General features: G+C 32.0%; 3 protein-coding genes across 4 annotated transcripts; 1 reads left to right on the top strand and 2 right to left on the bottom strand.

The window, feature by feature from the left end:
* Positions 1–777: 777 nt before the first annotated feature.
* Positions 778–4,157, bottom strand: LOC113869770 (GDSL esterase/lipase EXL3-like). Its single transcript, XM_027506239.1, has 5 exons — positions 3,872–4,157; positions 3,643–3,773; positions 3,306–3,539; positions 1,558–1,813; positions 778–971 (listed from the first exon to the last, which is right to left on the bottom strand). The coding sequence occupies exons 1-5, from the start codon at positions 4,155–4,157 to the stop codon at positions 778–780; spliced, it is 1,101 nt and encodes a 366-aa protein (XP_027362040.1).
* A 1,861-nt stretch (positions 4,158–6,018) lies between these two features.
* LOC113869646 (heavy metal-associated isoprenylated plant protein 27) lies at positions 6,019–6,755 on the bottom strand. The gene is made up of 2 exons (XM_027506080.1): positions 6,669–6,755; positions 6,019–6,405 (listed from the first exon to the last, which is right to left on the bottom strand). Exons 1-2 carry the CDS (start codon positions 6,753–6,755, stop codon positions 6,019–6,021), a joined length of 474 nt encoding a protein of 157 aa, XP_027361881.1.
* Positions 6,756–11,460: 4,705 nt separating this feature from the next.
* On the top strand, positions 11,461–22,569 carry LOC113869553 (vacuolar protein sorting-associated protein 35A-like). Of its 2 annotated transcripts, none has more exons than XM_027505933.1 (21): positions 11,461–11,759; positions 11,881–11,977; positions 12,141–12,264; positions 12,769–12,954; positions 13,388–13,475; positions 13,673–13,729; positions 13,839–13,928; positions 14,028–14,150; positions 15,667–15,801; positions 18,068–18,184; positions 18,489–18,728; positions 18,806–18,871; positions 19,059–19,148; positions 19,606–19,695; positions 19,923–20,012; positions 20,287–20,355; positions 20,439–20,519; positions 20,619–20,726; positions 20,848–20,951; positions 21,566–21,679; positions 21,770–22,569. In XM_027505933.1, the coding sequence occupies exons 1-21, from the start codon at positions 11,667–11,669 to the stop codon at positions 21,990–21,992; spliced, it is 2,385 nt and encodes a 794-aa protein (XP_027361734.1). In that variant the 5' UTR covers positions 11,461–11,666; the 3' UTR covers positions 21,993–22,569. The 2 variants fall into 2 exon arrangements, with proteins under 2 accessions (XP_027361734.1, XP_027361735.1); XM_027505934.1 differs by having other exon boundaries at positions 11,543–11,759; positions 13,594–13,729; positions 21,770–22,354.
* The last annotated feature ends 390 nt before the right edge of the window (positions 22,570–22,959 follow it).

Here is a 22,959-nt window from a genome sequence, read left to right as displayed (position 1 = left end):
AGATTTTGTGAATTAACAGGTTTGGTCACCAAATCAGATCTTGGATATGATGCTGATCATTTAAGTGTGTGGTCGGATAAATTTATCTTAAATAAATAATTATTTTTCTATGCGTTCTATAAAAGTGTTTTGTTTTAATGATTAATTATTTGCAAACACTCGTTAAGCCTTAGACTATGTTTTATAAAAATATAAATAATAAGTATATATCTACGGTTAAATATCCAAAGGAAGTAAAAAATCGTACAAAAATCTTGCTCGTTAGAGTTTCCTATACATTTTCCTAGCATCTGACTCACTTGTTATGAAATTGTTATTTTAAAAAATAATTGTTATGAAATTGTACTCGTATCACATTATACGAGTACAAAATATAATATTTAGGGTGGTCATTCCCATTGTTTTGAAAAAAATTTCAGTTCACATTTATATTTATAATTATTAAAACCAAACCAGTCGTTGATAGCATCCTCTAACTGCCACCTATCACACTAATTAATTCTACGTACTTTCTATCTTCGTAATGTCACCACACCACCAAACTCACTCATAACATTAAAGGGATATAATCAAAAAATTTGAGTATGAATGACCTGTCAAATAATAATCAATAAATATTTTCCATATTTTCTTAGCATTTATGTGTAGCATTCACCGTGCGGCGTTAGAAGGGATTAAAAATCATTATTTTGGACCGCAGGTGAACAAGAATAGAAAATTGTAGATAATATTACTATATTAATTAGTAACAATAAAAAATGAAGTTGAAAATGCTCTTCAGAAGAAGTCCTTGATTTTGCTATCAAGCACCAGAGAACAAATCACTTTATAAGCCTCTTCCGTTGGATGGAAACTGTCCCAGAATATGTAGTTTGAGGAGTTTGAACAAATGTGTGGGGTGTAATTGTTGCACAGTATGCCTGCTTCTATATTTCCTGTGCCACAGCATCCTTTGTCTATTACTTCAAAACCTAAATCACCAAATTAATATCATAAGCAATGAATTAGACAAATGAAAATGTGCTAATCAAACTTTGGCACTTATTGGATTAGTCAAGACAGCTCCCCAAGATGAGAATTCTAGTCCATTTCTGTTCTAGTTGGGAGCTGAGCACATTTTCATGCCAGTTTGTAGGTCTCATGGGAAGTGGATGATGGAACCAATATAAGAGTAATACAAACAACCCAACAATTATATGAACATGCAAAATCACTTTGATGTAGCTAGTTAGTTACTAATTTCCTTTCATTTGAGAAGTCTCTAAAAATGTAAACTTTATATTTTGTGTTTGCTAATGTCATGGAATCATTGGCATCATATAATTGGTATTTGTTGGATGTTCAGAAAGATATAATCATACCAGGTACCTATAAAAATGTAGAGTTTTATACGGGGCACCATAAGAGCAATCAGAAAAATTATAAATTAAGTCGAGACTGTATTGAAAATCACCTGAAGAATACCTTAAAAATATTTTTAATTCATTAAGAGTTAAGACACTAATTATCAATTACCAAAAAGGTTTATTCATGATGATAATAAATGTATCTGATTACCATATTTAGCGGGATTTTGAATCATATTCAGCAATGGGTTGTAAATATCGAGATAGACAAGTCTAGTCTCCGGAAACTTATTTTTAAGAGCATCCATTTGAGATGAGAGTTTGCTGTTGAAGAGGATTGCAGCTTGATTTTCAAAATCTGAGCATGCTCTACGTATGCCTCCACGAAGTGTTCTCTGTGAGGGCACGCACCCTAATACTGGCAAGCCAATTACTCCAATTCTTCTAGCTCCTAGCCCATAAAGTTCCTGCATTAATTCAATTCATTGTTATAATTTTTTTTCTTATGTAAAATTTGTATGCAAAGATATATAAAATAAGTTCCAAGAACCGGTGGTCTGATACAAAAGTCTATACCTATTTATTAAATTGGTCGTGTTGTTCATTGATAAATAAGTTTAAAAAATAAGTGAAGAACATTTACATTCAAACATAGATAATGATTGATATGTACAATTAACTTTTGACCCAAAAAAGAAAAAGTAGAAAGTATGAATTGTGGTACTTCAAATTTTTTTTACGAGTATCGTATCTAAAAAAATTGTACTAATAAAAAAGAAATATGTGATAAGTTATATAAATAAATATTATTATATAATTTATTATTAAATAAAATTATTACTTTAAAAATATATATATATATATATATATATCTAAGTATTATTAATAGAAAATCTTTCTTGTATGGTCAGAATTTACTAAAGTAGAATTGGCTGTTTAGCTACAATTACCCACTACAAACGGGTAATAATAATAATGTAAATTGTGAATTACATAAATGTTTGATAACAGTTATATGTTATGAACTGATTTTACTCTTTTAAGTCAATTATATATCTTTGATTTTTCAGAGTATTTTTTATGTGTGCCAAAAAAAATATTATAATTATTGTAATGTCACATAAAGTATATATATATTTTTTGTTTAAATTATGATACTAATTCCAGTTAACTTTAAAATTTAAAAGTATATTTCACAAAGAAAATTATAACATCTGCTGTTGGTTATTTAATAAAAAGTTTGAGGCTTGTGAAGCCAATAAATCAGGGTATGATGGAACATTCGCCCAATTTATTCAATTGGTCTTGTTGTTCATATTGATAAATAAGTTTCAAGAATCATGAAAGAAATATACATTCAAACATAGATAATGATTGATATGTATAATTAGCTTTTGATCCAAAAAGAAAAAAAGTAGAAAGTGTGTGCTATAGTATCTCAAATTTTTTTTATGGTTACCATATTTAAAAAATTATACCAATAAAAACGAAAGATGTGACAAGTTATATAAATAAATATTATTATATATAATTTATTATTAAATAAAATCATCACTTAAACTTATGTCTAAATATTATTGGTTGAAAATCTTCCTTGTACCGTCAAAGTTTACCAAAGTAGAATTGATTGTTTAGCTACCAATTGTCAACTACAAAACAACTACTAATAACAATGTAAACTATCAACTACATAAATGTTTGATATCAGCTACATGTTATGAACTGATTTTACTCTTTTAAATCAGTCATATATCATCGATTTTTAATTGTATTTTTTATATGTGTGTGCCAAAAAATTAAAAAACAAGTAAAATATTATAATTATTGCAATGTCACATAAAATATATTTTTTAATGTTCAAATCATGACACTGATTTTACTCTAGTTAACTTTAAATTCAGAAGTATACTCCACAAAGAAAATTCTAACCTCCGCTGTTGATTATTTAATAGAACATACCTGCAAGAAGTTTGAGGCTTGTGAAGCCAATAAATCAGTGTATGATGGAACATCGTAGTGTGGTCGCCTAAATGGTAAAGTTGAATAAGTATTGGCAATGTCATTACTTCCCATGCACACAATATATATGCTTTTTGATATTATTGTTGCAGTTCTGTTTTCTCCAACTGCTTCCTTTATTTTGTTTTTGTATTCATTGAACTTGTCCAATTGATCTGATAATGATAGCACAGACTTAAATGACACAGAGATTAAATTATAGTTAGTTTTTAAGATATGCTAATGGAAATTATTCATAGAAGATATATAAATGTAAGGTTCAAGGGTAGTCATTTACAGCTAGTTTAGAAGTAAGAGGATCATAGCCAGCACCACCAGAGGCAAAACTTACACCTGTGAGGAGATCTTGAAGTTGTAGTTTTGGATCAAGATAAGCTGGTAAAAGCTTCTTGACTCCAAATTTTGCACCTGAAAAGGACCAAAGAAAACTGTTAAGAAATTTAATGAGAAAATGTGTATTTTATTATACATACGGTAACATAAAGCAAGGGCAAGGATTTTTCTACCGATGATGTCTGATGGGAGTAAGCCATTGCTGAATCTACCAGTTGGGTTATTTCCTCCTGGAAAATCTTTACCATATGGTAGGAAATTGCATTTAACTATAGTGCTGATGTGGTTGTTGTTACCTGAATCCACTATAGAGTCTCCAAACACAATTACTGCTGGGACAGTTTCATTGTTTGGTAGACTCACAGCACTAACATAATGTTGAGAAATGATAGCAGTGGCAAAAGACCAAAGAATGGCTAGAAGCAATTGAGAAAGAAGCTTTTGAAAGAGAAACTTCATATTCTGTGACTGATGCAAGCTTTTCTATTATAAAGACCCTAATGATGGTTTGCTAGTGTGTTGCTAGTGTGGATACCTCTTAAGGTTGGTAGCTACTTATAGCAAAGCTTCACATCTTCTTTTGGTTACATAAATAATTTTTTTAATTACTATCTAAGATTTTATCTTAACAAAAGATTTTAGAAAGGAGAATTATATGACACCTCTCTTGTAATATCTAGCTTAGTTAAAAATATTATTGTTAATTGTTAGAAGACTGTTGACTGGATTTCATTCAAAATCTAAAAATCAATGAGGCATGCTGTGCACCACAAAAAAAAATTAGAAAATTAAATAATTAATTCAATTTATTTTACCTTATTTCATTTTTTTTCTTTGATAATTTAATTAACTAATATTCAATCAAATCTTCTCATTTTCCTCCTTTCCTCAGACAAAGCAATTAATTTACAGTCGAATCTTTTCCCCCTTTATTTCTTAAATAAACAAATCAAATAAATTTGACTGTCAATCAAATTCCCGATCATCACCTTTCCTTTATCATCAAAAGTGCCTGCTGAAAGAAAGGATTCACGAACTTGAACATCCCAATCAGTAAGTTTTATCATCTAATTATTTTTACTTTTACTTTATTAATTTCATTTTCCCACTCTATTCTCTTTTTATTCTTTGTCTATTTTAGTTTATTAATCTTACTACTTTTGGGCTCAAGAAATGAAAGCTAACGTTAAATTATAGCCCACCCTTATTGTTTTAAATTTTAATTAAAAAAGTTGGGACAAAATCAAACATTCAAAGTCTAAATAAATAATTTTCATGCTTTAATTATTTATATAATTTTATACTTTGACAAAATTGGTGTTAACGTTCTATAATATAGTCATTCAGTGTATATATTTCATGAGAGTGAGAGGGAAAGAATGTTAAAAAGTTCTAAACATAAAAAGGTAAATAAAAATTCCTAATAAATAATAAAGATAGAAATAGAAAAACAATAGTGGTTAAGAGCTTATAAAACGTTACATAAAGTAATTTTTTTAAAAAGATAACAGGTTAATAAGATAATTTGTTTACTAGATAATTTTATTCTGATAAACAAACTTTTAAACTAATCAAATAAATTGTAATATCATTTATTTTTTTCCCAAAAACACTCAAACTAAAAGTTATTATTTTTAAGAGCAGGTCTTGACTTTGGATTCATCAGAAGGTCAACGAAATTTTTATCCCTAGTCCAGTTGGATATCTAATGACCCGATGGGAATGAATAGGATATGTATGTGCGAAAAAATAAATAAAAATTATAAATATCTCGTAAAGTAGTGTCAATTTTTTTGCTTCAAATTAAATATCCCTTCACTCATACAAGTTCTCTTTTTACAGGCTTAATTTGCAGGTAGCAACTACTAACTAACTCAAATGCACGCGCATTTATAGGCTCCGAAGAAAGAGCTGGCAACTGCCATATGCCGTCACACTTATAGGCCACAATCTCTCATAAATGCATACATACACACAGAGCTTTAAGTGATAATTTTCATAAAACACTGAATATTAATCGTTTATCATCTTATATATGAATAGTTTCTCTCAATATATACATGCACTTTATCTATTACATTTTACCCCTTTCCTATCATTTTCTCTTTTCACATTCATCTAACACTTGATCATAAACAAAATCATTTACTTTTCAAGCTCCAATATAACACTAACAAGTTTCAATCGTTAACTTCAAAACATGACAACAAAACTGGGTGCTTCGTGAATTATCCACAACATTCTAGTGGAGCCAAAGACCAACGCAATTAAATTACACTGTACAAAATGATATGCGATGTATATAGAACGGAACATAACATCACATGACAGTACAAGCATTTGGGTTCTCGTCGCTGAAGGCCGTGGTGTACTTCACCTCGAAGGAGCTCGCACGTGCAAGCGCCGAAGCTTCTGGATCTTGCAGCACCTTTCGCACGTAACCAGGCGGCGCCTTCTTGTCGTAGGCTTCCGGTGCGTAAGGGTGTGGAACGACGTCGTAGGGGACATAGGGCCAGAACTCGGCCTTTTTACCCGTGCGGTGTCTCACACGCTCTAACACTTTGTGTGCGTCCACGTAGCCAGTCACACTGAGCTTACTCTGCTTTGGGTCCACTTCCACCTGCGTCACCCCCTTCATCCCTTCCACCGATTTCTTCACCCTTCTCTCGCACCCTTCGCAATCCATCTTCACCTTTATCTCCACTGTCTTAATTATTTTTCAATAATTATACTCTAATTTACCAAATAAAACTCTCACATGCAAATAACTTCATCATATATTCATTCTTCATATCTATATAATCTCAATTATAATGTTCGCCTTTTTTTATAAATACCCTGTATTACGCAATATAATAATTTTTATTAAAAATTACATAATTCAAGTTGTATTATATTTTATAGAAAAGCTGGTGCAATGAACAAATATTACATAATTCTTTAAGTGAACTAATGAGAAAGCAGTTTTACCTGAAGTTGCTTGCGTTTCTTGAGCTTACTACTGTGGTGCATGTGACAGGATTCACAGAGCTCCCAAATGCTGTCTAGCACACCCATTGGTAGGGCTAAGTAAACAATTAATCAATTAATTAACCAGAGGTTGCAACTTGGTTTTCGTTTTCAAGTTTGAAACTCGAACGAATATATAAAACACTTAACGCATTGTGACATATAAGAGATAGATGCATAATCCATGGCATATATGTATTCAGGCATTGTTTTTGCTAGAAGTTTCTAGTTCTACAGCAGCACCGCTGTATTTGGTGGGACGACACATGCACAGTAGGGGAGTGTGCTGGCGCAGCTTAACCCAGTTTGGACTTGCCCAGACAAAAAAGTTAACTAACGAAGAATACTCTGGTCAATAGATTCTCTAATGCTGTGAAAAATGATTTAGATAAACAAAACAACTTAGATGCATTTATTTTAAGTCTTTCGCTATCTTTTATGTTCAATCTGTAACGAAAATAATTCGCCTCAAAACAATTATTCGGATGTGCTTCTATACAGTTAATACTTTTTCTAATGATGAAATTCCAATAATGTCATGTTTATGTAAGAATTATGTTATATGATGTCTTTTTATTGTTGTTTGTCATTAGTTTATGGTTACAGAAAATATAGTAGAAGTTGCTTAAAACAAGTAATTATTAAGATTGTTAATATAAAAAGGAGAACATAATGCATTAAAAAGAGAGAATTGTTCAACTGTTGTATATCAGAAAATGAAATTACACATACACATATACATGAGTTTAAAGTGCAAAAAAAATAAAAATACCGAGTTCAATTAAACGAGATGAACATTTATATTCGTGCGTAGAGTAGAACTAAAAAATCTTAAGTTAGTTACTACGTACTAGTTTTGAGAGGAAAGCAAATGACGATGACAATTAACAAACAGTATAGATTATCACAGTATAAAAAAAAGTTACAAAGATAGATAAGCCTATTATTTTAATGAGGTTGATTGCTAGGATTAGTGTTATGATCAACTCTACAGTGTTATAAAACCATGTTTGTTTCTCATGGGTTATACCCTAAATAGCATGTTTATGATCTTTTAGCTCTAACTTATTTTATGGAGAATCTCAGTTGCATTTTGAGGAAAACAAATTATATTCATGTTTGGATGAACTTATGAACAAGTCGTTGTAAAATAATAATAATAATATAAATAATAAATAAATTTTATAATATAAAATTAAAAAATTATTTTTAAAAATTTTAGAAAAATTAAATAAAAGTAACTTTTAAAAAATAAAAAAATATAAATTAATATGTGACTAAGGAATGAAATTGGGGTTTTTGGGGGTAAGCTTAAATAGATGATGCTATGAGGCACCACAACCACTGTAAACTAGTTCATGAGAAGAAAAGGACTTTGATAGCTTTCAAACTTCAAATGTCCTGTCACCCATGCTTCTTATTCGTCCATTTATTTCACATTAGTCTCCAGAACACCTAATGTCTGGAAACATAACCATGCTTCTATTTCAAAATTGATTTTCTTTTTTTATCCAATCTAAATGAGTATAATATTGCTTGGCAGCATACTACTTTCAGAGAAATTAGTCAAGTGGCTAATTATTTGGCTAAGCATGGTTTGGAAACTATCAGCTTTTGTGAGCACATTTTTTCTTCTTGTCTTGCTTGTGCGGCCTGGGCTCCATGTATTGAAAAAATAAATTGTACAATTAGAAGTTTAAAGTCAATAACCATATATGTAAAATATCCTGTACATACACAAGTCACTAATTATTAAATAGAATTTACACATGTACATCAAATTAATTTAAAAGTTGTTCGAATTCATCAATGATAATAATAATAAAAAATATGTGATTATACTCAATTGGAAATCATGATTTAGATTGTTAGTCTCATAATAATATACATACAAATATTTTTAGCCAAATATTAAAAATATATGAGTTATAATATTCTTAACCAATTTTGATTGAACTTTTATTTGCAATTTAAAAAATTTAATTTTGATGCATTGTAAATATAAAATATTTAAATTACTAACTAATTAAATTATGAAATACATATTCTTTTTAAACTAGTTATTATAAAATTTAATAATTTTTATGATATAAAAATAGTTTATGATTAAATGACTATATAAAAGACTTTTACATTGTCAATACATTCTAAATAAAATCAAATTTAAAACTTAAATACAAAGATAGTATTGGATTAACAAAGTTTAGTAATTATTATAAATCTAAATTTTAATAGAAATAAATTTGGAATTTTTATAAGGTGTGAGGCTATTACAAAAGATAAATTCATATGTCAGAATATTTATAATATATATTTTTACTTATTTTAAATGTTTAAAATTAAACATAAAAATTAATGTCAATATTATTTTTCTTTTGTTTTTTTTCAAATGTTTTTAATTGTTTATTTTTATATGTACAGAATTTGAAGTTTTAAATATTGTTTAAAAAAAATGAAACATATTCTGACTAAATCAAGATAACTGTCAATTATTTATTTTATTTACTTTTTACTAACATTAATAAACAAAAGAAATTAACAATTTTGTTAGGAATTTGTAAGGTAAAAAGAAGTCAAGACACACAAAATCTATTTTAAATATTTAAAGTGAAATATATTTTATTCTTTTTTTTTCTTATTTAATAGGGCTAAAAGCCCAAGAACCATAAATACTCACGCAATATCTTTAGGAGTTCACTTGCCATAGGCATCAACACTTGAAAAAGGAAGGAGAAAAGAAAGGGTTTCATCTAGAGAAGTATAAGGAGATAAAGAATTAAGACCTATTTTGGCTAGTTTGTCGCTATATTAATTGATTTTTCTACCCATGTAAACAATTCTAACCGACTTAATAGATTTTAAAACATCTCTGATATTGCAAATTTAAGAAAACAAATGATGAGAAATATGCTAAACTTCTAAAATTGGCGCAACTGCGTTTTGAGTTATTTTCAATTCAAATAATTTAGACATTACTTTAAATAATTAATTGAACACCTATGTAGATACTCCAAAGTTTTGCAGCAAGAAGAAAACAAGGTCCAAGTTAACTAACTATGAAAACTAGCAATAAATTGGCTATGGATGTCCCTAATCCGGCTTTCACAAGTAGGAACACTAAAGACAAAACCTAAACATTCAACTTAAGTTGTCCAGGAGGAAGAGGATTTCATCTTACATAAATTTGATCTGCAGCCAACCTTGAGAGAGATGTAGACCTTTTTTTGGCAATAATAAACAAAGTAATCTGCATCACACAGAGCTTTTTGAGCTAAAACTACATGTTGAATATAACATTTTTAAAAAATAAATTCATTATTATCTTTTTACATGTGTCAAATTATAACTCTAAACATACCATTCTAGTTATGAAATTGACTTAAACATATATTAAACAAATTTAAAAGTAACCAATCAAAAAGGTCATTATTGAAAAATACATTCATTGGTTAGAAAAATATAAAATATCCCAAACTTATTTGACATAAACATATTTTTGCAGCACATGCATAACAGATTTAGGTACCTCTCTATACCTAAAACAGATAAATAAAATAGACATGTCTCTTTTACATTTTTCCTCGTTAGTTAGCAATTTATCGTAAATTTTTTTTTTTTGCAAAAATAGAGAAATCTTGGGAGGACCTTTCCACTTCCCAACCTCTTTTAAAAACATGACCAATAGTAAGATTATGGGTCTAGTTAAAAATTAATTAATAAGCAGTCTTAATAGTAAAAACACCATTATTAGATAACCACTAGATGATAGTATCTTATCACTAAATAACATAGAGAGATTAAATTGAGCAATTGATTTATATATATAATCAAGGAGTATGGGTTTGATTTTCGTCCATTTCCACTCTCCCTTAACACAATAAAGGGTTATAGGGAAGTTCAATTCCATAGCAAAAATAGGAGAGATAGAAAAATCAGTCAAATTTGTGATATCAAAGATCAAGTTATCAACCTAGAATCCAATAGATAAACCATTTCATATACCCCACTTCAGTTCTTGAGAAAATAGAAGCCAAAAAGAACAAAAGCTCTTACAGAGATTAGAATTTCTTTGAGTTTCTCTAGCACCCAGATTTTGCCTCAAAGTGAATCTATACTTTTTGTTAAGGACTTGAACCTAAAAATTATTAGGAGAAGTGATTAATTTCTAACGTAATTTTATGAGATAAATTTTATTTAACAAGTAAATATATTTAAAACCTAAACCATCGTTTACCTTATGATTATAGATTTTTTATTATAGATTTCTTACCACTCAATGAGATGACACTTTGTACTTTCCAAAAACTCTAAATAAATTATTTACATAAAATATTAATAGAATAAAAATAATTTGCATTACATAAAAAGAAAGACACATAAATCATTATAATTCCATATTTTATCCTTTTAATGTTGGATAATACATATTTTTAAAAATGTACATTAAAAGTTTAAAAAAATTATATAAAAGTACATAATATTAAATCTTAATTAATTAAATAATAAAATTATTAAAATATTAAATTTAAAATTTAAAATTGAGTTTAAATAACTAATAATGATAATTTTGATTAAAAATAAACTATTCTTTGGTAATAATTAAAAATAAAATATTTAATTTCTCATTTAGAAAAAACTATTCAATTTCACCTTTATGTTTCTAATCGATTAAATATTTTATTTTTTGTAATAGTTATTTAAATTTTGTTAAAATATTATATGTAATAGAACGTGAAACAGGGGTGTAACCCACAAGCACAGTAGTAACTAATGCGGGTCAAATTGGAAAAGGAGAGGTTAAAAGTTAAGAGGAAGCATATTCTCCGTTCTGAACTACGTAAATCCCAAGCGCAGACCAACACGAACAACAACAAAACAGGCTTGGTTGGACCGGCAGTTAGAAGCAGAGTGAGGGAATCGAAGAGAAGTTAGACGCAGAGAGACAGACAGAGAGAGAAAATGATGCTAGACGGCACCGAAGACGAAGAGAAGTTTCTCGCCGCCGGAATCGCCGGTCTTCAGCAAAATTCCTTCTACATGCACCGTGCATTGGTAACTCCTCCGTTAAACCCTAACCTCTCTTGTTTCTATTCTACGCAGCGACGATCGTGCTAATTTTCTATTCTCCTTTGTAAATCGTATTTGATTTGGATCCATTTTCGATTCGTCTCAGGACTCCAACAATCTCAGGGATGCTTTGAAGTATTCGGCTCAGATGCTTTCTGAGCTCAGGACTTCCAAGCTTTCTCCTCACAAGTACTATGAACTCTGTGAGTTCCTCTCTCAGATCCATCATAACCTTGTTTTAATTTTTTTCGTTGGATCCTGTAACTGTTTCTGTCCTTGCAACCCTTGCGATTGATAATTTGTATCCTCTCTCTCTCTCTCTCTCTCTCTCTCTCTCTCTCTCTCTCTCTGTTTTTGGTGTTTTAGATATGCGCGCTTTTGATCAGTTAAGGACACTGGAGATGTTCTTCGAGGAAGAGACTCGTCGCGGTTGCTCTATTATTGATCTTTATGAACTCGTCCAGCACGCTGGCAACATTTTGCCCCGATTGTAAGTTATGGTTTTGCGGAATTTGTTTTTCTTCGTCTTATTTGTTGATCAGGCACCGTTCATGGTAGGAAAATGTTACCGAATGTTCGATTATAAAAGATGTCTTTGCTTTCGCAATAGTGAAAAGGAGTTTTGTTGTCGTACAGGAGTAGTTAGGTGTTCGTTAAGCTTGCTTGTATATTCTTATGGTGGATTGTCTTATTTTGTTTTTATTTTTTTATTTTTGAAAGTGGAGCAATGTGCCATCATTTTGATACTAAATCATTGCTACTAATGGCTCATCGTTGAGATTGATATTTCATCATGACTGATTGTGAAACTCATTTGGATTGCTTGAAAACCAATTCTGGACAACTTTTCTTTTTTTTCTGATTTTGAAGGTCTCGTCACTTGTGCTAATTTTTAGTGAGAGGGATCTGACGTTTTGCAATGCCTATGACACACATTCTTTGAAATTTATAAAGTTTCGTGCTTATGAGCTGTTAATTTTATGTTTGTGATCAGGTATCTCCTCTGTACAGTAGGATCTGTATACATCAAATCCAAAGAAGCTCCTGCTAAGGATGTTCTTAAGGATCTTGTGGAGATGTGTCGTGGCATTCAGCACCCTGTTCGTGGACTCTTTCTCAGAAGTTACCTTTCTCAAGTTAGTAGGGATAAATTGCCAGATATTGGTTCAGAGTATGAAGGGTAAGAAAGGAAGATTTTTTTCCCTCCACTCCTTTCATGGGCAGAATTGTTCCCCTTTGAGCTCTTAGTTGAGTCAGATTTGAAGTTTCAGTTAGCAGAGTCAATAGTACTGAACATTTGGAATGTAATTGATGGCACCCTTTAGCATCACCACTTCTTTATGAGAACCGCCAACCTAATCTAAAGGCAATCCACAGTATTGTCTCATTGCACCTTTGCAATGTTGATGGATGATGTAAATTCTTGGAGTCATTAGAATATTGGATCTTCCCTTCTTGTTTCCTTTTTTTAGTGCTTTGCCTTTCTTTTTCTTCTGTCAATTGCCTCTGTGGTTTTGGTATCGTCCTTGATTATGGGGAAGTGGCAATTATTTTAAAGTTGCACCTATTTGAGATTGAACTTGAAATGTGAATGCCTACTTTGACAACTGTAGGGATGCAGATACCGTAGCAGATGCTGTGGAGTTTGTACTCCAAAATTTCACTGAAATGAACAAACTTTGGGTGCGGATGCAACATCAGGTTGGTTGAATTGTCTGCACATCGCTATAATGCTCGTGTTTGGACTTGCATGTCGTCACAATAGTTGCATGTCATGAGGGTAAAATACGTCATGAGGGCATGATTTCTGGTCATGCAGGTGTAGTAATGCATGTGAATCATTCATACTCTTAGCTGATCCTGAGTTGAGGCTTGCTGTCGGGCTTTCTGGTCTGCAGGGGCCTGCCCGGGAGAAGGAGAAACGGGAAAAGGAAAGGAGCGAGCTGCGCGATCTTGTAATGCCTGAAGCCTCTAACTGGTTTGCTTCACTGCAGTGGGGTTGTATACATGATCAAATGCTTATAGAAGGTTTCTCTTGCATTTTTGTCCTTGATACATTATTAGGTTGGGAAGAATCTTCATGTCCTCAGTCAGATAGAGGGTGTTGACCTTGATATGTACAAAGATGTTGTGCTTCCCAGAGTCCTGGAACAGGTCTAACCTATTGCTGTATTATTTCTTTCCCTAATGGTCAAAGAAATGCTTTACTATCTAATCAGAAAAACAATTCCTTTTCCTTATTTTCTTTGTCAGGTGGTAAATTGCAAAGATGAATTGGCCCAATTCTACTTGATGGATTGCATAATTCAAGTCTTCCCTGACGAGTATCACTTGCAAACGCTTGATGTGTTGTTGGGTGCTTACCCTCAGCTTCAGGTTAGTCAGCTTGCACAATTTTTTGTATTACTTCCGGGATGATGCCTTGATGTATATGTTTTTCTCTCCTTCCAAAAGATTTTATTCATCTAAGAGGGTTACGAAGAAGCACCAATAAAATATGAAGATAATTATCCAACAATTATGAGAAATAGAGAAGGTAAAAGAAACAGCTATATGTAATTAGCAAATCTTCTTAGTTTTCAATCTATTGCACAAGTTTTTGTCAGCTGTAATACCTTTAAAGTTAGAACTCAAGCAGAGGATTTATTTTGTGTCTCCAAAATTTTTCCTGAAGAATATGATTTTTAGTTAAAATTTGCTTTTATTAAATAATTCAAGTTTGTGTCCATCCATATGCAACAAATGGAAGTCATCCTACCTATATTTTCTTGCAATTACATGCTGATAATGTTACTCTCAATCATAGTAGTTAATAGCGTTCATAGTGGCCGCCACGATAGGGGATCCTTGCCGCTATTCCAAGTGCATAGCGTCACGGTGCAGTGTAGTGGCAAGAGTGACTTGAATTGCGGCTGTCATGGCTGCTATTTGATGCATTGCGGAAATGTAAAATTTATCCTTGTTTTCTTAACATTAGAAGGCTTTTATGGGGAGGCAATTTTGGGATTTTTCTAACTCTACTCTTGAACCCTAAGTGCTCCCATTCACCATCTTTAACAACTTCTGCTTTGTTCAACAAGCTTCACTCTAGCCAATGTCTTTTTCCGGCCAAGTTTTGGTTATCTTCATCTCTGGTGCGACTTACTCATTTCTGATGTGACTCATTTGCGTTAGGGGCTACTTTCTAACCAAAACTTGACTTTGTTCACTATATCCACCCAAGTTATAGTGATCTTCGTTTCCAACAAGACCCACACATTTTCTGGCAAGACCATGTGTGTTGGAAGCTTTTTCTAGTGAGATCACTTTTTGTTTTATTTTTCTTCTTTGTTCTGTTTTGAGGACCCTTCCAAACGATTGAAATTTGAAATCTTCAGCATATATATGTGTAACATAATCTATATTTGGTGTATTTTAAATTATCAGAATAGCGGTCATCTCACTATTCGCTATTATGCTATATCGTTTTTGGGATTGGCCGCTCCATGCTGCTATCTGGAATTGACAACTATGCTCTCAATAATGCATTTTGTTTGATATTCTATTTTTGTGATTTATAATTTTGATTCATGATACATAGATACTAATAATTTGTTTAAATATATTAGCATCTACATTCTTTGAGTGCTAGTTGGCACCTCTTAGTTTTAACAATAAAGTGGCCTTGCCTGTCAAGGGAGCCAATCTATGTTTAGTGTCATGGTTTTATTAGTAAATCATACAATTGTTTTCCTCTCTGGTCTGGATTAATTGATAAGCACATGCTTGACAGTAGCTATTGTATACTTAGCTCAGAACTAAATAATTGCATCCAAAATATCCATGACAGTTTTATGCTGCAAATTCAGTAGGAGTCTCACTTAGTGGCTTTCTTTTTTCACTGTATTTTCAGGCGTCTGTTGACATCAAGACAGTACTGTCCCAGTTAATGGAAAGGCTTTCAAATTATGCTGCTTCAAGTGCAGAGGTGTTGCCAGAGTTTTTGCAAGTGGAAGCATTTTCAAAATTAAGCAATGCCATTGGCAAGGTATTTTTTTCCTATTTGGTTTATCTTGGATATTGTAGGGCCTGTTTATTTTACATCAGGAATCAATTCCTCACATTCCAACATTACAACAAACAGGCACATCATCATGCAGTGCAAGCATATGTAATTTGAACTTCTATGTTGCTTTGCTGCCTAAAAAGTCTAGAAACTGCATGTTTTGTTGAATTTTGCAACCAAAACTTTTAGCCAAATATTGACTGCAGGCTAATTGATAGACTTGATAGAAAGTTGAATTTAAGCCTTTTTATCTTCCTATGGGAGATTCTTAAGTTTTGAATGATAAAGTTCTTAATGTTCTGTCACTAAAAGGCAAAATAAATTTCAAAGGAATAATATGAATACAATATCACTTGTTAATCATATTTTGAGATTGTAGAAATTACAAGGATTTAAGTAGAGATGGAGGGAAAGAGGGAGAAAAAAACTCTAAATAATAATGTTATATTAATATATTTAATGATGTGATGCACAAGCAAGTGTTAACCTTTATTTATACCAAGTGTGTGTTAGGTTTCTTCTTATTTTAAAGAAAAAATAGATTATTTTTGCCAACTTTCTAAGAATTTTTTTTGAAAAAAAGCAATTATTTCTTGATTTTTAATCTTGTACCAAACATGTTCTAATTCTAGACTCTTCATACTAACTAATTGAGGAAACAAGTCATAAGATACAGTGAAATATGGAAACTATTCCTAATAGGTCATATAAGAATTTTTTTGAAAAATAAGCAATTATTTCTTGATTTTTAATCTTGTACCAAACATGTTCTAATTCTAGACTCTTCAGACTAACTAATTGAGGAAACAAGTCGTAAGATACAGTGAAATATGGAAACTATTCCTAATAGGTCATATAAGATGGTAGCATATTTTATGATAGAATAATACTATGATGATATATTTTTTTTAGATATTCTAACACTCAATCTAAAATCTAATAGGCTTTAAGTTTGTTATACAATTAAACACACTAAATGAAAAAATTACACCAATTTTGGGGTATTTTTACTTGTCCCCATTACCTCTAAATTCCTTCATCCCACTTTTTTGGGTTCATTGAAACAAGGGAAGTGTGTTTTTTTTTTTTTTTATAGAAATCATTCCCCCTCAATTCTTTTCCCTTCCACCAATTACACCAAACCAAATAAGCCGTGCTGGTCTGTGTTTGGAGATGAGGTGAGAGTAGAGTAGAGATGGTGTGGCCAGACCATGTCCAGAACTAGAGATGGTGGTGCTAGACTGTGTTTGGAGATGAGGTGAGAGTAGAGTAGAGATGGTGTGGTCAGACCATGTCCAGGACTAGAGATGGTGGTGCTAGACGTTGTCTAGAATCAAGAGATGAGGGGTAAACCACATATAGGAAAAATAGAGGCCAAATGAATGATAGCTCATAGTTCATAGATAACCACCACAAAGAATACCAAGAAACAACTCAAATTAGTCAAACTTGATTTTATTTTTTTTGTGTGGGGGGAGGGGGGAGGGGGGAGTGGAGAGAGAGAACATGTCAGACTTAACCACTGAACATTAAAAACTGCATGCCAAAGTATCCAAACAGAAATGGGAAGGTGGGGAACAGGGACAAGGGGGTTGGAAAGAGGAGAGTATGGTGAAGCAGGCTACATTAATGGCTGTTGGAGAAGGCATTCAATATTAGGGTAAAAAAGCAGCAACTGGGTAAAAGGTGAAAGATGTTCGGCATCAATGACACACTACATGAACAAGGTCAAACTAGACCTGTGACCCTTGAAACATATTAAGGAGCCCTTAACAAGCAGAATAGGACTGATAGCGTTATGATCTAAGATTGATAAGGTGACATGCTAGCTACATGCATTGACAGGAAAGGGTGTGTTTAAGGGCATGGGCAGTATGTCTATAGCAAAGAGCTCAGAGGGACAGCCTATTGGATACTTCTAAAACAGGTTGTGCTCTCACCTTGAAAGTTGAGGATGTGGAACTGGAAACCAGTTATCCAACATTGATAGTGGCTGCTGGAATTACAGGACATTTACAAAAGATTTCCAACCATGGTACTTTCAAATTTTAGGGAGCACAATAATGATTGGACTTAATACCAAGTTAAATGAGAAGAAGGAGAAACACTATATAATAAATTAATATTAGTGTATTTGTAATGACGTGATACAAAAATTAAGGAGTTAACCTTCATTTCTTCTAATACCAGACTCCTGATCCTAACTAATTAAGGAATCTAATCATGAGATATAATGAAATTCTTACAGGTGATAGAGGCTCAGCCTGACATGCCCACTGTTGGAGTTGTAACTTTATATTCATCTCTTCTCACCTTCACTCTTCATGTCCATCCTGATCGACTTGATTATGCGGATCAAGTCTTGGTATGTTTCTTTTCAAACTCTTTTTGCAGTCATTTTAAATGTTTTATTCATGCAATAAGGCTTATCTGAATGCAGCCATTGCCATTATTTTATTTCCTTAACTCATGCTAATAAACTAATACTTCCTTTCAAAGAATGAAAGACAGAATTTTGGTAGAACTTTATTTATCAGAAAATAGTTATTGCATTAAATTAATGTTAAAATATGATTGAATTTATAGCAATACTAGTTCTTTTCATGGAAGTAAGCAAACTTATTCCTGGATTTTCTAAAAGCCATGCTCTGACTTTATATACTTGATAGGGAGCATGCGTGAAAAAACTCTCTGGCAAAGGCAAAATTGAGGAAAACAAGGCAACTAAGCAGATTGTTGCTCTGTTAAGTGCTCCCCTTGAGAAATATAATGATATTATGACTGCCTTGAAGCTTTCAAATTATCCTCGTGTAATGGAATATCTTGATATTCCTACTACTAAGGTCATGGCAACTGTTATTATTCAAAGCATTATGAAAAACGGAACACGAATTTCTACTTCAGAAAAGGTATGTATTATTTACTTCCTGATCTTCTTTTTGGTGTTTCTTTCTAGTATTTTTAACATAGCTTGGATTGTTTGTAGGTTGAAGCATTGTTTGAATTGATAAAGGGACTTATCAAGGATTCTGATGGGAGTCCTAATGATGAGGTTATTTCAGTACCATGACTAGTCTCATTAGGCTATTTTTTACAATGCCTGTTATTTTGACTTGTCCCATTACATGTCACTTTTTATAATCAAATGTTTTATATTTTTTAATAGAATATAAGGTATTCCTAATTTTGTCATCCGTTCTCTCCTTGCATTTCACTTATTTGTTCTCTTCACCTCTTAGCTGGATGAAGATGATTTCAAAGAGGAGCAGAATTCTGTTGCCCGTCTAATCCAGATGCTTTATAATGATGATCCGGAAGAAATGTTTAAGGTGAATTGCTAATATCCATGTTTTATGATGATGAACAAAATAATTTTTGTTTTGTACTTGTTTTTTCTGCTGGAACTTTTTCTCTTCCTAATACCTATTAATAATTGCAGCTGACTTCACTTTGTTCTTACTGGTACTTCTGTACTGAAGCTGCACATGGAATTTACCTGAGCAAATATTAGGAAAAAAACTTTGTCAAGCATTAAACTGAAATTTCCAATTGGTGTTTACTTAGGATATTTCTTTAGAACTTTAATGTAGATCATAACTGTTTATGGACTCCTGTAAATATGAATGCTATGTGTGATTTAATGTTTTTAACTTAAGTGTAATGATGTTTAATATGATGCGTGTGACTGCAAACTTCATTGTTGACTCCCTATTGAAGGGGGAGGGTATTGTATTTTATGATTTCAACCTTTGATTTGTGTCATAATTTCCATGCATAAAATTGCAGATCATAGATACTGTGAGGAAGCACATACTTACCGGAGGACCAAAACGTCTGCCTTTCACTGTTCCACCTCTTGTTTTTTCTTGTTTGAAGGTTTGGCAGACCTTTTCAATTAGCTGCTTATTGTGTACTTTTTTACTTTGTTGCTTACATCATGATGAATTGGCAGTGATGACAGGAATAACATAGGCTTAGTTTTGATATTGAGATTGATTGAATTATTGAATGAAAATATAAAAGGCTGTCTGCTAATTTTCTGCTTTCCTTTTTTTTATATATAATTCAAAATATTCATGCAGTATGTTCTTTACTATCTACAGTTGGTTAGACAGTTGCAAGGTCAAGACGAAAATCCTTTTGGAGATGATGCATCAACAACACCAAAGAAAATTTTTCAGCTTTTAAATCAGGTAATGCTTTTTTTTCATAAAATTTAAAGAGCATAGGTTTTTCTTCACTTTTTATGGTGATTTATGCCACCATAATTTGGTATGAATGATGAGTGAATATTTAATGATATTGAGGCTGCGAAGATTTGTTGGTACAGCAACTGATAATCTAAACAGTTGACATTGACATGTTATCTCTGTTTTTGGTTTGTGTTAAATTCGATGTATTCTTAAAAGACTATCTACAGTCAATTGGTTACTTTGTTTGATGATACTTTTGTCTTTACTGTCTCAGACCATTGAGACTTTGTCAGGTGTCCTAGCACCAGAATTAGCATTGCAGTTGTACTTGCAATGTGCTGAGGTACTGGAATATATTTGGTTGTTAGAACATCCAAACGATATTTTCTAACTGTATTTGCTGATTTTTATATTTCTTTCATTAAGGCTGCAAATGATTGTGATTTGGAACCAGTTGCATATGAATTTTTCACCCAAGCTTATATTCTATATGAAGAAGAAATTTCTGTAAGTCTTATCATATAACCCCTACTGGTTCTCTCCGTTCATGCTCACAAAATTTATGGTTTAGCTGTGCTCAACTTTGTGCTTGTGTTGTTATTCCAGGATTCCAGAGCACAGGTCACAGCTATCCATTTAATAATAGGAACTCTTCAAAGGATGCATGTCTTTGGTATTGAGAACAGGGATACTTTAACTCACAAGGCCACCGGGGTGATTATTGAATTCCTTTATTTGCTTAGTGCTTAACATATATATATATATATATATATATATATATATATATATATATATTGTACTAAGTCCTCATATTTTGTGCCTTCTCATTGGACAGTATTCAGGAAAGCTTCTAAAGAAGCCAGATAAATGCAGAGCTGTGTATGCATGCTCACATCTGTTTTGGGTTGATGATCATGATACCATGAAAGATGGAGAGAGGTTTGTTTCCATTGATATGACATCTATGTGATGTCAGACCTTTTTTCTTTGCATTGCTATGTTTGTAAGATTGTTTATTGTTTCGGGAGTCTCTGTTTGGTTGAATAGAAATAGTTTTAGGTGAATTTAATTGTTATGCATGTTCAAATACTTCTATTGTAGTTAATTCCATCTTGACTACAACATAGAGCTATGCTGTACATGTAACTATCTATGGTCCCAAAATTGTACAGGCAGTTGTAAAATACACGTGAAATGTGAAAAATATAAATTGAAAATTTGATTTGATACAAAAACTCATAAGATGTGTCACAAAATGAAAGACACATGGCTGCATATAACATGATATCCTGTTTTCAAGAACGGACTCTTGAACCCATAATATTAGAGTGTATTAGAGGATAGTGAGAATGATTTTGTCCAACCCTGCTGTCCCTCAAGGGAGATATTTACATTGACTCTACAGAAAATAAAGATAAGTTGAAAAGGCAGGGTGGGGAGAGAGAAGAGGATGTAGGATGTCTCAAAATTTGTAAGGTATTTGGGAATTTATTTCTGTATTTATCTTATGATTCTGACTGTTTTTGTTGTATTCGTATTTATTTTTGAACCAGGGTCCTATTATGTCTCAAGCGGGCTCTAAGAATTGCAGATGCTGCACAAGAAATGGCAAATGCAGCACGAGGTAGCACTGGATCAGTAATGCTCTTCATTGAGATATTGAACAAGTAAGATTAACATCCATGTTGTTTAGCATTGTTTTTCTTTGCTTTGCAACACAATAAAATGAAATGATGATATGTCTCTGTTTTTTCAAGGTATCTTTACTTCTTTGAGAAAGGAAACCCACAAGTCACCGTAGCTGCTATCCAGGGATTAATTGAGTTAATTATGAATGAAATGCAAAGTGACTCCACAACTCCAGATCCAGCTGCCGATGCTTTCTTCGCCAGTACTATGCGATATATACAGTTCCAAAAACAAAAAGGTGGCACAGTAGGTGAGAAGTATGAGCTCATCAAGGTTTCACATGCTGGATGACCGATTGTCATGATAGATTTTGTTCTTGGGCTGGTCCAGCAATCTTTTTCAATTGTCTTTGGATTTCAACTGAAGAACCACAAGTTTGTGGGTTCCAGATAACTGCAAAAACAACTCGGTCATTTAGTTAGGACTCCGAATTCACTGTGTAGCTAATGAGACTGAGCACAAGTATAAAGATTTACTAGATTTTTTTTTCTCAATTTCACATTAATTAAGAGAAATTATTTGTAGTACAGTTGCTAGATTTAAATTCTTGAAAGTTATGCACAAATGTTTACGAGGATTTATGGATTTCCAGTGTAGTGTCTATGGCCAGACAATTAGTCGTTTTTTCCCTCCTTTATAATGAAATTCTGGTACTTACTAAGGGAGCGTTTTTTCTTTTTAGCTTTGCCTAGTTCATGTTAGCACGGACTTGGTACCCATTGTTAGGAGGGAATGAAATGTTGGATATTTTTGGGTCTTTGTAACGTTACCTTAGCATATCGGTACTTCCGTCTTATTTATTGTATGGTTTTTTTTAACGTGTCAACATGATAAAAAATTATATATGCTATATTTTTATTTAGAAATCGTAAAATTTAATATTGAATTTTTAATAAAAAATATTAATTTTTTATTGATTATTTTTAGTATATATTTAAAAAATGTTATTTTATTAATTTTGAAGCGTAGTTAGATACTAAAATTCTGTAAATGATTGGGGGGTGATAAAAATGGTTACATATGTACTTTCAAATATAAAGACGATATGTGAGAAATTGAGAAAGATGAATGCAACATGTGGACGAGACATTTGACATAGTGCTAATTTCAAGAAAGACAATTAATTAAGGTAATCATGGTGTCAGCATTTTGGAAGACAAGATAAGAATGTTTTAAAATGGTTATTGTCTACAAATCGGGAGACAAGAATCTCTTGCATGTAATTCTAATGGTCGATACTAGATTTTGAAGACGCATG

The sequence above is a fragment of the Abrus precatorius genome, unplaced genomic scaffold (genome assembly GCF_003935025.1).
Source record: "Abrus precatorius isolate BTA unplaced genomic scaffold, Abrus_2018 Scaffold6, whole genome shotgun sequence".
Classification (NCBI taxonomy): domain Eukaryota; kingdom Viridiplantae; phylum Streptophyta; class Magnoliopsida; order Fabales; family Fabaceae; genus Abrus; species Abrus precatorius.
This window is presented reverse-complemented; position numbering and strand designations above follow the sequence as displayed.

Coding starts and splice junctions, on each gene's coding strand:
- LOC113869553 (XM_027505933.1), top strand. CDS start 11,667: ATGATGCTAGACGGCACCGAAGACGAAGAGAAGTTTCTCGCCGCCGGA. Junction 18,872..19,058: donor ATGGGAGTCCTAATGATGAG/GTTATTTCAGTA, acceptor TTCACCTCTTAG/CTGGATGAAGATGATTTCAA. Junction 20,727..20,847: donor TAACTCACAAGGCCACCGGG/GTGATTATTGAA, acceptor CTCATTGGACAG/TATTCAGGAAAGCTTCTAAA.
- LOC113869770 (XM_027506239.1), bottom strand. CDS start 4,157: ATGAAGTTTCTCTTTCAAAAGCTTCTTTCTCAATTGCTTCTAGCCATT. Junction 3,774..3,871: donor ACTCCCATCAGACATCATCG/GTAGAAAAATCC, acceptor GGTCCTTTTCAG/GTGCAAAATTTGGAGTCAAG. Junction 972..1,557: donor TCAAAATCCCGCTAAATATG/GTAATCAGATAC, acceptor TTGGTGATTTAG/GTTTTGAAGTAATAGACAAA.
- LOC113869646 (XM_027506080.1), bottom strand. CDS start 6,755: ATGGGTGTGCTAGACAGCATTTGGGAGCTCTGTGAATCCTGTCACATG. Junction 6,406..6,668: donor AGAAACGCAAGCAACTTCAG/GTAAAACTGCTT, acceptor AAAATAATTAAG/ACAGTGGAGATAAAGGTGAA.